The 14,122-nt window shown below is 42.3% G+C and overlaps 1 protein-coding gene across 1 annotated transcript in view; it reads left to right on the forward strand.

The window, feature by feature from the left end:
- Positions 1 to 12,625, forward strand: part of LOC138267866 (rheacalcin-1-like) — a 41,787-nt gene extending 29,162 nt beyond the window's left edge. The window contains exons 5-6 of the mRNA XM_069217092.1: positions 3,608 to 3,734; positions 12,285 to 12,625. Of these exons, the coding sequence (XP_069073193.1) occupies positions 3,608 to 3,734; positions 12,285 to 12,355 (198 nt within the window). The 3' untranslated portion in view covers positions 12,356 to 12,625. The remainder of the gene's footprint in view (positions 1 to 3,607; positions 3,735 to 12,284) is intronic.
- The last annotated feature ends 1,497 nt before the right edge of the window (positions 12,626 to 14,122 follow it).

A 14,122-nucleotide genomic window follows, 5' to 3' on the forward strand; every position in this document is an offset into this window, starting at 1 on the left:
TGCCAGCAGGTGACATCAGAGACCCCTCCAGATAGGTGCATAGCTGGGTAGGTAGCCAACCCCCCCTCTCAGGGCTATTTAGGGTCTCCCCTCTGGGTGTTTCCTCAGAGATTCGGTATGCAAGACTCCACCAGGACCCAACTGCATCCTCTGCTTCAGCTTCTGACCGTCGGCTCAACCGCAGACTGCTCTGGGAACGCTGTAACTGTAACAAAGTATCCAAGAAGGCTACTTTGACCCTGCAACTTCAGCTCCAGCCAGCAACTGCAACAGTTTCCAGGTTGTGCATGCTCTGAGGACTGCCTGTCCTCATCCTGCACCAGAAGGACTGAAGGAATCTCCCACGGAGTGATGGTGTCGCTTCCCTGCTTCAGCAGGCACCTCTCTGCAACGACAACCGGTACTTTGGGACTCCTCTTCTGTCGACGAGTGTGATCCATGGAACACAGGTGGTGGACCAAAGTGATCCTGACTGTCCAAAGGTCCAGCGGTTCAAATTTGGTGGAGGTAAGGGCTTGCCTTCGCGTGCCAGACAGTACCCCTGTGCACTGCATGTTCTGCAGCTCCATGGGCTTCTGTGCACTTCTTCCAGAAATCCCTTGTCCCCAGCACTCTATCCTGCGATGCTCAACTCCCTGAGTTGTTCTCTGGCGGCGTGGGATCCTTTTGTGTTGTGATGCGACAACCGCATTCTGCAACTCCTTTGTCTCCGTGTCCTGGGACTCTTGTGTCAGCTGCCTGGTCTTCTGAGGACTCTCTAAAGTGCTGAGAGCCCCCTCTGTCTCCTCAGTCTGAGTTGAGGCACCCAGATCCCTCCTGGACCCAAGTAGTGCCTTTTCCCGCCAACCGCACATTTGCATGAGCCAAGGCTTGTTGGCAGAAAACCAGCCTGCATCTAACAACCCAATGTGGGACATCTCTTGCACCAAGCAGGAACCTGCAGCTGTCTTCTTTGGTGCATTTCTAACTTCTTCATCCAACCGGAGAATCCACTTTTGCACCTTCATCCAGGTTGGCAGGGGGTCCTGTTCTTCCTTGACTCTTCATCGACTTCTGGACTTGGTCTCCTCTCTCCACAGGTCTTCAAGTCCAGGAATCCATTTTTGGTTTCTTGCATTCTTGGTTCGCTCTTGCATAATCCTTTACCACGACTTTTAGTGTGTTCTGAGGAAACTCACTGTACTTTAGTCCTGTTTTCCTAGGCTTTGGGGTGGGGTACTTTACTTACCTTAGGTGTTTTCTTACACTCCCAGAGCCCCTCTACACACTACACTTGCCTATGGGGGAATCCGACTTTCACATTCCACTATTTTAGTATATGGTTTGTGTTGCCCCTAGGCCCACTGCAATCTATTGTGTTTTTCATTGTTTGTTCTATTTTGTGACTGTTTACTTACCTGATTTTGGTTACTAGTGTATATATTGTGTATAATACTTACCTCCAGAAGGAGTATTGCCTCTAAGGTATTTTTGGCCTTGTGTCACTAAAATAAAGTACCTTTTTTTTGGTCACACTGAGTATTGTCTTTCTTTTGTATAAGTACTATGTGACTATAGTGGTATTGCAGGAGCTTTGCATGTACCCTAGTTCAGCCTTGGCTGCTGTGCTACAGCTACCCCTAGACAGCCTAAGCTGCTAGACACACCCTACATTTCACTGAGACGGATCACTAGACCTGTTATAAGGTGTAAGTTCCTCGGGTACCCATTACAAGCCCGGCCAGCTTCTCACAACAGTTCTGTTCTAGGGTAGTTTGAGCTTTGAAAAAGAGAAGAAACATTGGCCACCCCTTGGATACAAAGGAGATCCTGGTCTGTCCTCTCACCTAGCTAGTGATTTCTTTTTTATTTTCATATTTATTTGAGGTATCAGCAAGAGCATTTAATCAAGAAGTGATGTGCATCCCAATAGTTCCCTTGAAACAAGAAGTGCTGTGCATCGCAACAGTTCCCTTGAAACAAGCAGTGCTGTGCATCACTACAGTTACCTTGAAACAAGAAATGATGTGCATTGCAACAGTTCCCTTGAAACAAGAAGTGCTGTGCATCACTACAGTTCCCTTGAAACAAGAAATGATGTGCATTGCAACAGTTCCCTTGAAACAAGAAGTGCTGTGCATCACTACAGTTCCCTTGAAACAAGAAATGATGTGCATCGCAACAGTTCCCTTGAAACAAGAAGTGTTGTGCATCGCAACAGTTCCCTTGAAACAAGAAGTGCTGTGCATCACTACAGTTCCCTTGAAACAAGAAATGATGTGCATCGCAACAGTTCCCTTGAAACAAGAAGTGTTGTGCATCGCAACAGTTCCCTTGAAACAAGAAGTGCTGTGCATCGCAATAGTTCCCTTGAAACAAGAAGTGCTGTGCATCGCAACAGTTCCCTTGAAACAAGAAGTGCTGTGCATTGCAAAAGTTCCCTTGAAACAAGCAGTGCTGTGCATCACAACAATTCTCTGGTGCATAAGCGGTTCTCAGTTATGATGGAGCCTATAGAGTACCTTATGGAATGAATGAGTGGTAGGGGCTTGACACAGACGTGATGGAGCTCACAAATATCTCATGTACGCAAATTTAGGGTGGCAGATGTAGTGTGGAAATGAGGTAAGCATTTATGATTCTTCTAACATGAGGAGATACTGGGAGATAGGACACTTGAAGGATGTTGGAAGGGAATAGAGCATACTTTAGCTGGAAAAGCGTTCCTGGGCAGGGATCTAACTATGTTGAAGGACCAAAGTTCAATTGCTACAAGCAGAGGTTTAGGTGTGACCAGGAGATTAAGGGCGCCTGACAACAGGTTACCAGTTGGGAAATATTTGCTCAAGACTGAGGTATTCGGGAGAGGAGTGAGGGACAATAATCGATAGAGAGCTCTTTTCTTAGCAGGCAGCAGATTGGCTTGGTGACAGTAGTCGGAGGGAGGAGTGTGTTCAGGAAGTTTGTAAAGAGTCCTTGTAGCCAAGCCTGGTCCCTTGTTTAATGGGATACAAGAGTAGGGTGGAGACCAAACACACATTACAGCCAGTCTGCTGAAGGACTCAGTGCCAATCTTCCCATGAGGTGCTGACAGGAGGTCATGGGTCCAGAAGGGGATGATGATGCAGGCTACTGTAGGTTGACGATGCCAGAGAAAGTACCCCATCTGCTATCCGTTTTCTGAAAAGTATGATGTTTCTGAAGCCAGTTGTTTTAGAAAAGCAGGATAGACCCGAGATGGAAGCCCTCGGCCTGATGTTGAATGGAGGCCCCTGAAGCTGATGTGGCCTGTCATGTATATGTATATTTACATGCATCTTAAAAACAATGTTGAATTCAAAATATTTTTGTTGTGGAACTAACCGTAGTGCAAGCTGGTGTCTTTCAAGGTGTCTGGGAATTTTCTTCATTAGTAACCTTGTAGTACTTCTAGGATGATGTAAAATAATTTTCTGAACTCACGTTTTATACTCACTGCTTGAACCTTTCTGTCAAAATATTGATGGGCTCTAACCTGTCATTCAAAATGTGATGCAAACAGTTCACATGATGTTCTTGTTTTTGGACCCTTACATTAAGCTCTCACATTTTGGTGCCTCTGTGACTGGTCTGATCTGTTTTTCTTTAGAATAACAACAATCCAGACAAGGGGAGCTGGACAGATGGAACTCAATGGGACTTTGATCACTTTGGACCTGGGCAGCCTGATGGATTACAAGATGAATATTTTATTGGATCATGGAAAGAGGAAGCTGGTGAGTGGGGGGGGGGGTAATTGTCAGAAAAATATGGTCCAAAGGATGTATGGTGCTGTAGCAGCTGGAAAAATGTTAGACCTTTGGAGGCACATGATTCTTATCCTGACCGACTAGTCCTACTCTGCAAGGTACACGGACATTTTCAAAAGTTAGCAAAAGTTGGTGTCCTTCAGCACGGTCAAAAATTCAGACATTTGTCTTCTCTAATACAGGAAATGGGGAACAGAGCACAAGGAGAAGAACCACATACACTGAATTCTTATGAAGACCGTGTAGGTAGCAAAGATTTGTCCTGATGCACTAAGAGATACGTCACAAAAAAGTGATTGCAACAAGCGCACCAACATTTTGCATCAGCTTGTGCTGGAAAATCTTCAGTTGCAGGGGATTGTAGGGCAATCTGCCCAATCACTATTATTAAGGCAGGAAGATATTTGCCACTGCCCCCAACTTTCCTAATGAATATTAATATAGCAAGTTGTCACCCCTTATTATTGACTACAAATACAGGCCCCTCCGTCACATATCCTTGATATTGCAATATGAAATGTAGCACAAAATCCATTCTGTAAATCAGAAAGGGGTTTCCAGCTTGCAAAATGATCTTCATAAATAGAAAAATACATTTTGCAGTCACAAACCCTGGGATTTTGTGAACTGTGGCAATTGCTTTCACAATATGGCTTTTTACATTTGGGCCCTGGCTCCTGACTTAAAGTTGGGTAGTAATGGAAACTGCTCTGATTTCTAGAAACAGTTCTTGATTCGAGGAGGTACTTTGTCTAAAGAGCTAGAATCAAAATATATGTTTTTGGGAAAATCGGTCTTTGAAAAATCCACTATAAATCCACGCCAGTCTTAAGTCAAATACATTATTAAGATATACATTTAGCTTCTTGTGGGATTGATATGTGACTGTCCATATGTCTCATATAACATAAAAAGCATCCTAAATCTGAAAAAAGGGCAGTATTTAAAATACCAATTACATTAACATCCAATAAAAAAATTAGTTATGGCGATCTATTTTTCTCAATGATCATAAAAAAAGCTCCAAAGCCACAATTAGAACTAAAAAGTGAATACAGACTGAAACATCAATTACAAGAAGGCGAGACAATGCACCATGTTTTAAAAATAATGGTCTTAAATGTTCGATGCCTAGTTTAAAGAAGAGGGCAGTGAATTAGTACATGAATGACAGCACATTTGCTTTGTAAACTGTATGTGAGATACCCTTCGTTTTCCTTAATTCTTTCAGCCAAAATGGGGATAGCCGTAAAAGGGGTAAGATCTATTCTAATTTAAAAAAATTCTGAAAAGGATAAAGGATCAGGCAGATAATAAAGATGTGGGACACTGTCATTTGGATTGAAGGTTTCAGAGGTGGGTGCTTCCTACATTTACAATAGCTCAAAACCCAGGAGCTTCCTGAAGTCACCTCCATTGTGGGACATGCTCCCAACTAGCAAAAACCTCTTTGGATAAAATATGATCTTTAAGTCTTTGTACATTTCTCTTGGGAGCCAAGAGCTCATTTTAGCTCACTCCATTACCCTTCAATCCAACATTCCTGTGCTATCTTTTCAGGGCCGTCCAACCGAATAAGGCTGATAAAAATAAAAAATAAACATTTTTTATAATGTATGCCCAAGAGATCAACTTTACTTCACATCTAATATTCTGGTCTATAGGCCCTTTTATGGCGATTTAAAAGTATTTTTAAACAAACATTTTACAATGGGTCTAAAAAATTCCCTTTATCTAAAACTAATATTTCAGACCTCTAAAATGCTAGAGGAGGGTTTTGTGTAAAAAGGCCTTTAAAAGTGGTGTATCTGACAAACGCCCAAACATACTATAACGCTTTACTAGTGGGCCCACCTGTAATAAGGCCCCATATCTTATGTCCTGCTGATGATCATTCCAATTCAGCTTGGGATTGAAGCACAACCACAGATACTTCTATGATGTAACTTTTTCTTATTGTATTATTAAAATACCAATTGAAATTTGGTACATTATTTACAAACATTAGAGCCTTAATCTACAAATGATTTAATGCACAGTATGATGTAAGTGCGACCACTTCTTCTGAAGACCCCTCAAAGTATAATAAAAAATGAGAAGGGAATATGAATTGCTCCCATTTTTGGAGAAAATCATTTCTTTCATTGAGACATGTGGAGAGATCAACTAAATATAGACTCAAAAGGATCTGGGCTAACACAAATCCTTGATGAAGACTATTATTAATTTATACTCTTTAGTTAGTTTACTCAACCTATACATCTCCATCTGAGTCCAATTTGAGATATGTTACGCCTCAGTCAAGGACAGCAGGTCCCCCGGGGCATTCAAAGCAGACATTTTATCCTATATTCTCCTTCTATCCACTGTGTCAAAGGCCATAAAGAAGTCCAAAACAACCACACAATCTTTGATTTATTTCTATTGATTATTTAATAAAGCCCATAGGTCAAATCAATGATCCGTTGAGGAATGTTCTGCCCGAAAGCCACATTATTCTATTGTTAGGAGTTTCTGTTCTAAGACCCAATCTTCAAGCCTTTCCAGCAATTGCTGCCATGTCTAAAATACTGATTAGCGTATAGTATGCTGTGATTCTACTGTCTTTTTTCACTAATAATGTTTTTATCATGTAGCCTCTCCAGGATAATTCCCATTGCAGCCATCCATAAAAACGGATACTTCAAGTTCTCTGCCCAACAATCAGTGTCAGGTTTTAATACAATTGCTGGGATGTCATCTGGTACCACAGCCCTCCCTAGCTTAAAATCCAACTATCATGTTCTTGGTCTGATCTTTAGAAAATATCTTAGGAGTATCTTGTTTAGCAATATAGGTATATCTCTGTTCATTTACAGAGGGTGGACCATAAGTTCTATTCACATGTGACACCCAATGTTCTTCATCAATCATGTAGGTGCGGGACATAGCTTGGGTATCAGCTATATTACTCACCAGCCCCCCAAACAAATTCTGCGCCCCAGCCAGTATAACCTCCAGCACTTTGCTACATATTTTATAATGGCCTGCTTTCTTTTTTTTAAACAGTCTTATATTGTCTTTGCAACCATCTAACCTTCGCGCCAGACCCCTCCAATTTAGGTGTCCTGTGAAGAGACTGTAATTTCCTTAACTCCTTTTTTGCAATTTTTACACTCTTTATCACACTATCTGTCTGATGTGTTTGGTCACTTGGTCTGAAGAGACTCCGCTAGTGGAGTTTCCTTCATTTACTGTCCTTATGGTAGAAGAAATTCAACCAGTGGATTCTACTCCAAATTGGCCATTTCCTCCAAAAATAAAAACATTTTCAATTGTTATTCAATTATAAGCCAGCCCCCCTCTTAAAGTCATGAACAAGGGAGAATCTTCTCTCATACAACCAAAAACAGGCCTTGGCTTACAGCCACCATCATGTATGCCTTCCTCAGTTTGCAACACGTGCAGAACAACCACAGGTAGACTACAATGCGGGTGCACCCTTACAACAACACTGCACTGTATTGCAAATACTAAAACTCAATGAAGCCAGATAATGTTGTAGTTGCAAGTACAGAGCTGCATGCTTGTGGCACCAAAAGAAGTACATTGGTACCATTTGCACACCACACACAAATGTACATGTTCATATGCCACTCGAAAGATGGTAGGTTCCAGCTATTGTACTCCATTCATAGAAATTGCCTAATGCTGGCATAATGTACTTCCTGGCATTACTTACATTTCTCAAAGATAATTTCCCAAAGCCAGGGTTTGCATTTGTTGCTGATGCTCTGGAGTTTTCGCTCAACACATGGGGGATATCAGTTAAGAAAATGACTCATCTGCAGGGTCGACAAAAAGGATTCCGGGTGGAAGCCACTCCCAAGAACTGAGTAAACTTACTTAAGGGGAGGATACCACATCTAAATTTGCTATATAATGTCTTAGCTTTTTGGGGTTTGATAAAATCTAAATAGGTCTCAAATTATGCTGCACACTTCAATAACAGAAATGATTTTGACTTCCCTCTCTTGGCAATTCTTTGATGTTTATAATCTGGGCAGTGCCTAATGGTTGTCTTAGAATCCTGTTGTATTGACTATTTCTCAGGTCTGGAGATCGCCATCATGATCTCACTAGTCTATCATACTCATAGCGTAAGAGGTCTCTGTTTAACACCTATTTCTACATCTTCTACCCCAGATCTATCAAGAGGACAATGCTAGTGGTACAGAAGGTAATCACAACAAGTCTTTTATAAATCAGTTCTCTGTCTTCTTCAGTGCAGAGATGTTGGTTGTGAGACACTGGGTTGTTAGTTGGCTGGTGTGTGAGCCCTGGTCAAGCAACAGCCACAAACCCTTGCAGGATGAACCACAAAATCACTAAGTTAACCTGTGCTTAACCCTGGAAAGTTTGGCAAAAAAAAGCAGGCAGGATTAACTTAGAGGCAATGTGTGAAGTATTTATGCAGTACACAAGCAGTAATGAAGTGAAAAAACACAAAATACGAAAACTCCCACACCAATTTAGAAAAATAAAGCAAATTCTAATAAATGATTTGACAGCAAAATTACAAAAATTAAATTAGTAGAACTGTAGTTATACATTTTTTGATTTTTTAGTAAAAACTAGTGCCTAAAAGATCACAGCAAGAGTGGGTCAAAGTCGAAAAATATGGTCGACCACAATATTTTTGGATACAAGACGTGGATTAGGCCCGGTCAGTACTTACCTTTGGACTTAAAATAATTATTGAACGAAATGTTCTGAGAAGGTAAAGTTCAGCAGGTGACGACTTCCGGAGGTGTCCAAAGAAGGCGGGTCATCGCAGATAGCCTAGTGTTGAAGCTGTAGTGAATATTTCTATGTTTGGACACAGGGGCTCATAACGAATTTGGCGGTCCGAATGAGGGACCACCAAACCCGCGGGGAGGATGCCACCGCCATGGCGGTGGTGTTCCGCCGCCCTATTACAAGGTTTCCACCGGCCTAACCTTGCTGACCCGACAGTCTCACAGGCGTGAACAGTGCTATGAGATAGCATTCGGCTCCCCTTAAAGGAGCCAAGTGCTATCCCGTAGCACAGAGGGGGCAGACCAGTACCCTCGGAATGCACACTGTCTGCAGTGCAGCCAGTGTGCATTCCGAGGATGCTGGGCAGGGGGGCCCTGCACTGGCCGTACCATGGGTATGGGCATTGCATTGGGCCCACTGTGGCCCGCTGCACTTGTTCTCCCCCAGCCTTTTCATGGTGGGGAAACCGCCATACAAAGGATGGCAGAGAACAAGGTTGTAATCAGCAGGGCGTCGCTGAGTTCAGCACCGCCCTCACTAATTACAACTAGGACCATTGTCAGCCCGTCAGGATCTTTGATCCTGGCGGGGATGGCGGTCTTTAGGAGGGTCCACCCACCAAAATCGTAATGTGGTGGTTGGACCGCCACAGCCGCGTCAGTCTGACCGCCACCACGAGGCTGGCAGTCTTTGGACCGCCAGCCTCGTAATGAGGCCATTAGTCTCTGAAATGAAAGTCAAATTTCTCACGTGCAATGAGGCAGAGGGCTGTACTCAATGACAATTCCAGGAGGCCAGATATCCTGTTGTGAAGGACCTCTAAAAAAGATTTGCTGCTGGGAAGAAGAACAAAGCTTGAGCAACCACAAAGTAAATCCGACAGGCGATGCACCTCTGGCAGATATGCAAGGAGGTTGGTCCGGGCCGCCTCCTGTTTCTCAGAGCAGGTTTTACCAAAATTGTTCTTTTCAGTCCCCACATTTGGATTTTGGCTATTTGAGCATGTTTAACACCTCTTTCAAGGGTCCAGGACTGGAGGGGCACCACTTGGAAGGTCAAGATTCACTCAGGCTAGTGTTCGTTCAAAATGTAGGAATCCTTTTTTGTTCGAGTGGCTCTGAACAGGAGGCCAGCAATCCAGCCCTTCTGAGTCACTCTGGAGATCCTGGGACATTTGAAGATCCAGTCCTTGTCCCCAGGCAGAAGGTAGCAGAGCAGCAGGAAAAACAGGGCAGCAGTCCTTTAGAGCTGCAGTCCAGCAGAGGGGCAACCCTTCCAGCAGCACAGCAGTCTTTCTTCCTGGCACAGTATCCACAGGTCAGAAGTATAGTGAAGAGTTGGTGTCTGAGGTCCACTTTTTATATCATGGTGCCTTGGTTCTGGAAGGTGCCAGAAGCTTCTACACAGAGCCTTTGAAGTGCATGGAATTCCCTGAATCCCCTTTCTTGGCTCCAATCTGGCTGATGGGACAATGCGAGTTTGTTAGGCCCTTTGTGTAAAAGGCAGAGAACAGGGTATTCAGTTGCAAATAGGGTTGTTCCCAGCTCTGCCCCCGCCCTGCCAGCAAATGGCCTATTCAGGCACACCTAATCCCTCTACTGTGTGACTGCCTGGGAGGAATTCACAAACTCTTTCAGTTGCACCCAGTCATGTGACTCAGGCCTGGCTACACCACAAAAGTGCTAAGGGTAGAAACAATGACAACTTTCTAAAAGGAACATTTTTTAAATTATCAAAACCTAACTTTACCATTAAATAGAATATTTCACTATGATTCTAAAAAAACAAACATGACATAGCTACCAGCTCCTAATTGGAAATTATAGCTTATTAAATGTAATAGGGATTCACCAATGTTATCTTATGAGAGGGATAGACTTCATAGTAGTGAAAAAGTAATTTAGGAGATTTTTACTATCAGGACATGTACAACATAAAAATACATATCCAACCTATTAATTACCCAGCACCCTGCCCTGTGGCTTACCTAGGGCCTATAGTAGGGGGTAGTTATATGTCATAAAAAGGGAGTTTAAGGCTTGGCAGGGGGGTTTTAATGCCAAGTCAACATTGCAGTTTAAAACTGCATTGAGACTGAGACATGTTTTAAAGTGTTACTTAAGTGAGTGGCACAATAAGTGCTGCAGGCCCACTAGTAGCGTGTAATTCACGGGTCCTGAGTGTATAGTATATCACTCTACAAAGGACTTATAAGTACATTAAATATGTCAATCATGTATAAGTCAATGTAACCATGTTTAGGGGAGTGAACACAAGCATTTTAGCACTGGTTAACAGTGGTAATGTGCACAGAGTCCTAAGGCTAAAGTAAACGAATTCAGCAAAAAATGGCGGAGAAAAGGAAAAAGGTTTAGGGGTGACCCTTCAGAGGGGGCCAGGTCCAACACTGGTGTGCCCCTATAATTCTGAACCATAACCAGCTCCTACCTGTGCTTGGTTCTTATAATCTGCAAGAACTGAGGAGATGGCTTTCCCACTGGCCTCCTAGCTAAAAAGACTGTAGCCCTTGCTTGTTTGTCAGCATTATACTTCTTTTGGTGATTTGCTTCTGCCATTTGGAATCAGACCCAAGCCTAGTAAACTCGCTCTAAATGGCAATTATTGAAGTACACCTTATGTGTAAATACTTTATGCAGGTTGGACATCATACATTTGATGTTTAAGGTATTCACTCTCAGCCTCATTGGGCCCAATGCACCAGTTTGTAAATATGGAGCAGGGTGGAGCACTGATTGCATCGCCGCTGTGCCAAAAGGCTCCTTGTAAATATGGGCCTCAGAGTGTAAACTTACTACAAAAATGTAGGCTGCATGTTTCCACTTTCTGTTTATTGCAATTGGCTTTCTTTTGTGTGGGTGGGTGCTGTCCCTCCTCAAGCCCATCCCTGACCCTTCCTAAACCCCTCTTACAGCTCCCTAGTCCCATTCCCTTGTGTTGTAAGTCTGCCCCTTCTTTGAGCCAATGTGGCCCTCGCACATTTACTACTAAAACCTATACTTACGTGTGCAGAGATTGCATCAATTATAATTATGTTTGTACCTAGACTTTCAAATTTATTAATAATGCTACCTTTTCGAATCCAGGATTCTTTAGAAGTTTCCGTTCTGAAATAAAAAAATTCCTAGAACTTCTTAGAGCATTTCTTAGATTAAATTAACATGATCCAGAGACAAGCTTCTACTTTATTAAATTCTCTTAATGACAATGCCGTTCCAAGATGGGTTAGTTTGGAACATACACTACTGAATACATTTCCTTTAATGAAATATTACACATATATATATATATATATATATATATATATATATATATATATATATATATGTATATATTACCCTCAAATTACAGAAAAACGCAATAATTAAACATACTTGGGATTTATTGCAAGTATCTATATTCCTAAAATGTCTAACTAATACAATATTTCTTTTTATTTGATTTGATATAGTATGTGTGTAAAAATGGGCACTAGCTCTATTGGAGGAAAGAATTGTATGAAAAGGTCCTTTAATTAATTGAAAAATGAATGCATGCTTGGGGGCTTGTCTGACTTGCACAAAACCTGTTGGTAGCAAATAATGATTTTAAAATGAATATTTTTATTTTGTCGTACAAAACCTGAAACTACTTATGACATGACAAATATATGCACTGAGTAATGTATACACAGAACTGCACCCTAAGTGAACAAACTGATGTTCTTCTTATCTTTTCCAGGACACATCACCTGGAACGACTACAAGAATTCTTACCAATTCCAGTACATTTGCAAGAAGGATATATCATGAGATAAGCTTTAGTTTGAAATATTAATGCTGTCAAATAAGCAGCTTCCTAATTGTTTTCCAATTCTGCATTAGTATTTATTACCATTTATGACAGATTTGTAAATGTGTGCTTACTTCTTAGAAGCTTCATTTCTTTCTAGGCAATAACCAATTTTAAATATAGTTATTCCAGTAAGCAGCTGGCCTATACTATATTTCCATGCTCTAGCATCTTTGATATTCTACTCACAGAAGTGTCTTTGTAGCCATCATTCAGCATTGCAATAAAGCTTGTTGCAAAGAATGTTTTTTGTCTCTCAGAGGTCATTGAGCCGTCTCCTTGGGTTGTCACGCTGCTCAGCACCCTAGGTGGGAGTGCCTTGTTCACTACAGACAACAACTACGTTATGTAAAGGTGGTAAGACACTGACAGGCAGGTGTTGAGAGTCTCAGACGAGAGTCCATTGCATGAGCTGGTATGATGCAGGTGAAGGTGGAGTTGTTGGGCCTCCATGCCTTCGTCAGTGATCCGCTCTTATACTGTGTCTCAGACGAGAGCCCGTTGCATGAGCAGGGATGATGCAGGTGAAGATGAAGGTGGAGTTGTCGGGCCTCCATGCCTTTGTCAGTGATCCGCTCTTATACTGTGCTTCCCATCTTCAGTAGAAAAATGTTCTGTGCCTTCTCTACCTGCTGCATCCGGTGTGCCCGCTCTGACACTTACCTGCTGTCAAAGAATGGGCTGCCACTGCTGGAAGACATATTTTATTGTTGTTCTTTCCGGTTCATGAGCCAGACTCCTGTTCCCCAAGGCTTACGCATTGTAGTAGACGGGTTGCTGAGACATGATCCTGAGTCTTCAAAGCCTGTCACATTCCCTCTGCTATGGTGGATTTTAGAGGAGTCCTCCAGGTCCTACTCCGACCAGGTATCTGCTTATTGCCGAGTAAGCCAGGTTACATCTGATTGTACAGTGGCCGTGGGTGAGAGCTCCTCCTTTATTCAGTCACTGCAGCCTTTTTACCAACTGCTTGGATGTTTTGTGGGGTCCTCCCTTGGTGTTTTTGGCCCTTTCCTTCATCATGCAATGGGCATCTTTGAGTGAACATGTACAACATTGCGTGGATCCTCAGAGGCTTTGAAAGGGGCAACATGGGGGGTGGGTAGTACAGAATCGTCACTCCATCAAGGATCCATCCATCCAGAATCACTGCGATAAGCTCTTAATGACTGCCCCTGGTCAATGGTTGATATTTGAATGAGTGATCAAGTGTTACCATCATTGTCATTAAATATTCGCTCCCCATCAGACATGATCCACACTGGAAAAGGCCCAGTACTGCATTTTCATGGAAAGCCGGAAGGACAAGCGCAGAGAAACTGAACTTCTACATGTCCAATTCCACATTAAAATCTGAAAACCAACAGTACATTTGGTAGCATCACACACCACTGCTGCTGGCTACACGACTTGTTAAAGTCCCTCCACCTAGTCACTATCTTCAGTGGACTTTGACCATCTCAGTGTTGTAATATAACAGTTTTGTTTTCATAAATCGCATTATCATTCATTTGAAAATGGGGCAAAGTAATGTCAGCACATTCTCCAATTAGTGGAAATTTGATATTAGTAAAATTGCTATTGTAATTTGTTGGTTGTAACAGGCTTCTTTTTAGCAGCTGCCTTGCTATGGTTTGTTTGTACATCTAAAGCAATACTGATGTAGAGATTAATTTATTATCAATGAAAACAAGGGGTCACCTACAATTCCAGTCCATCTGGGCGGT

The sequence above is a fragment of the Pleurodeles waltl genome, chromosome 12 (genome assembly GCF_031143425.1).
Source record: "Pleurodeles waltl isolate 20211129_DDA chromosome 12, aPleWal1.hap1.20221129, whole genome shotgun sequence".
Taxonomy (NCBI): Eukaryota; Metazoa; Chordata; class Amphibia; order Caudata; family Salamandridae; genus Pleurodeles; species Pleurodeles waltl.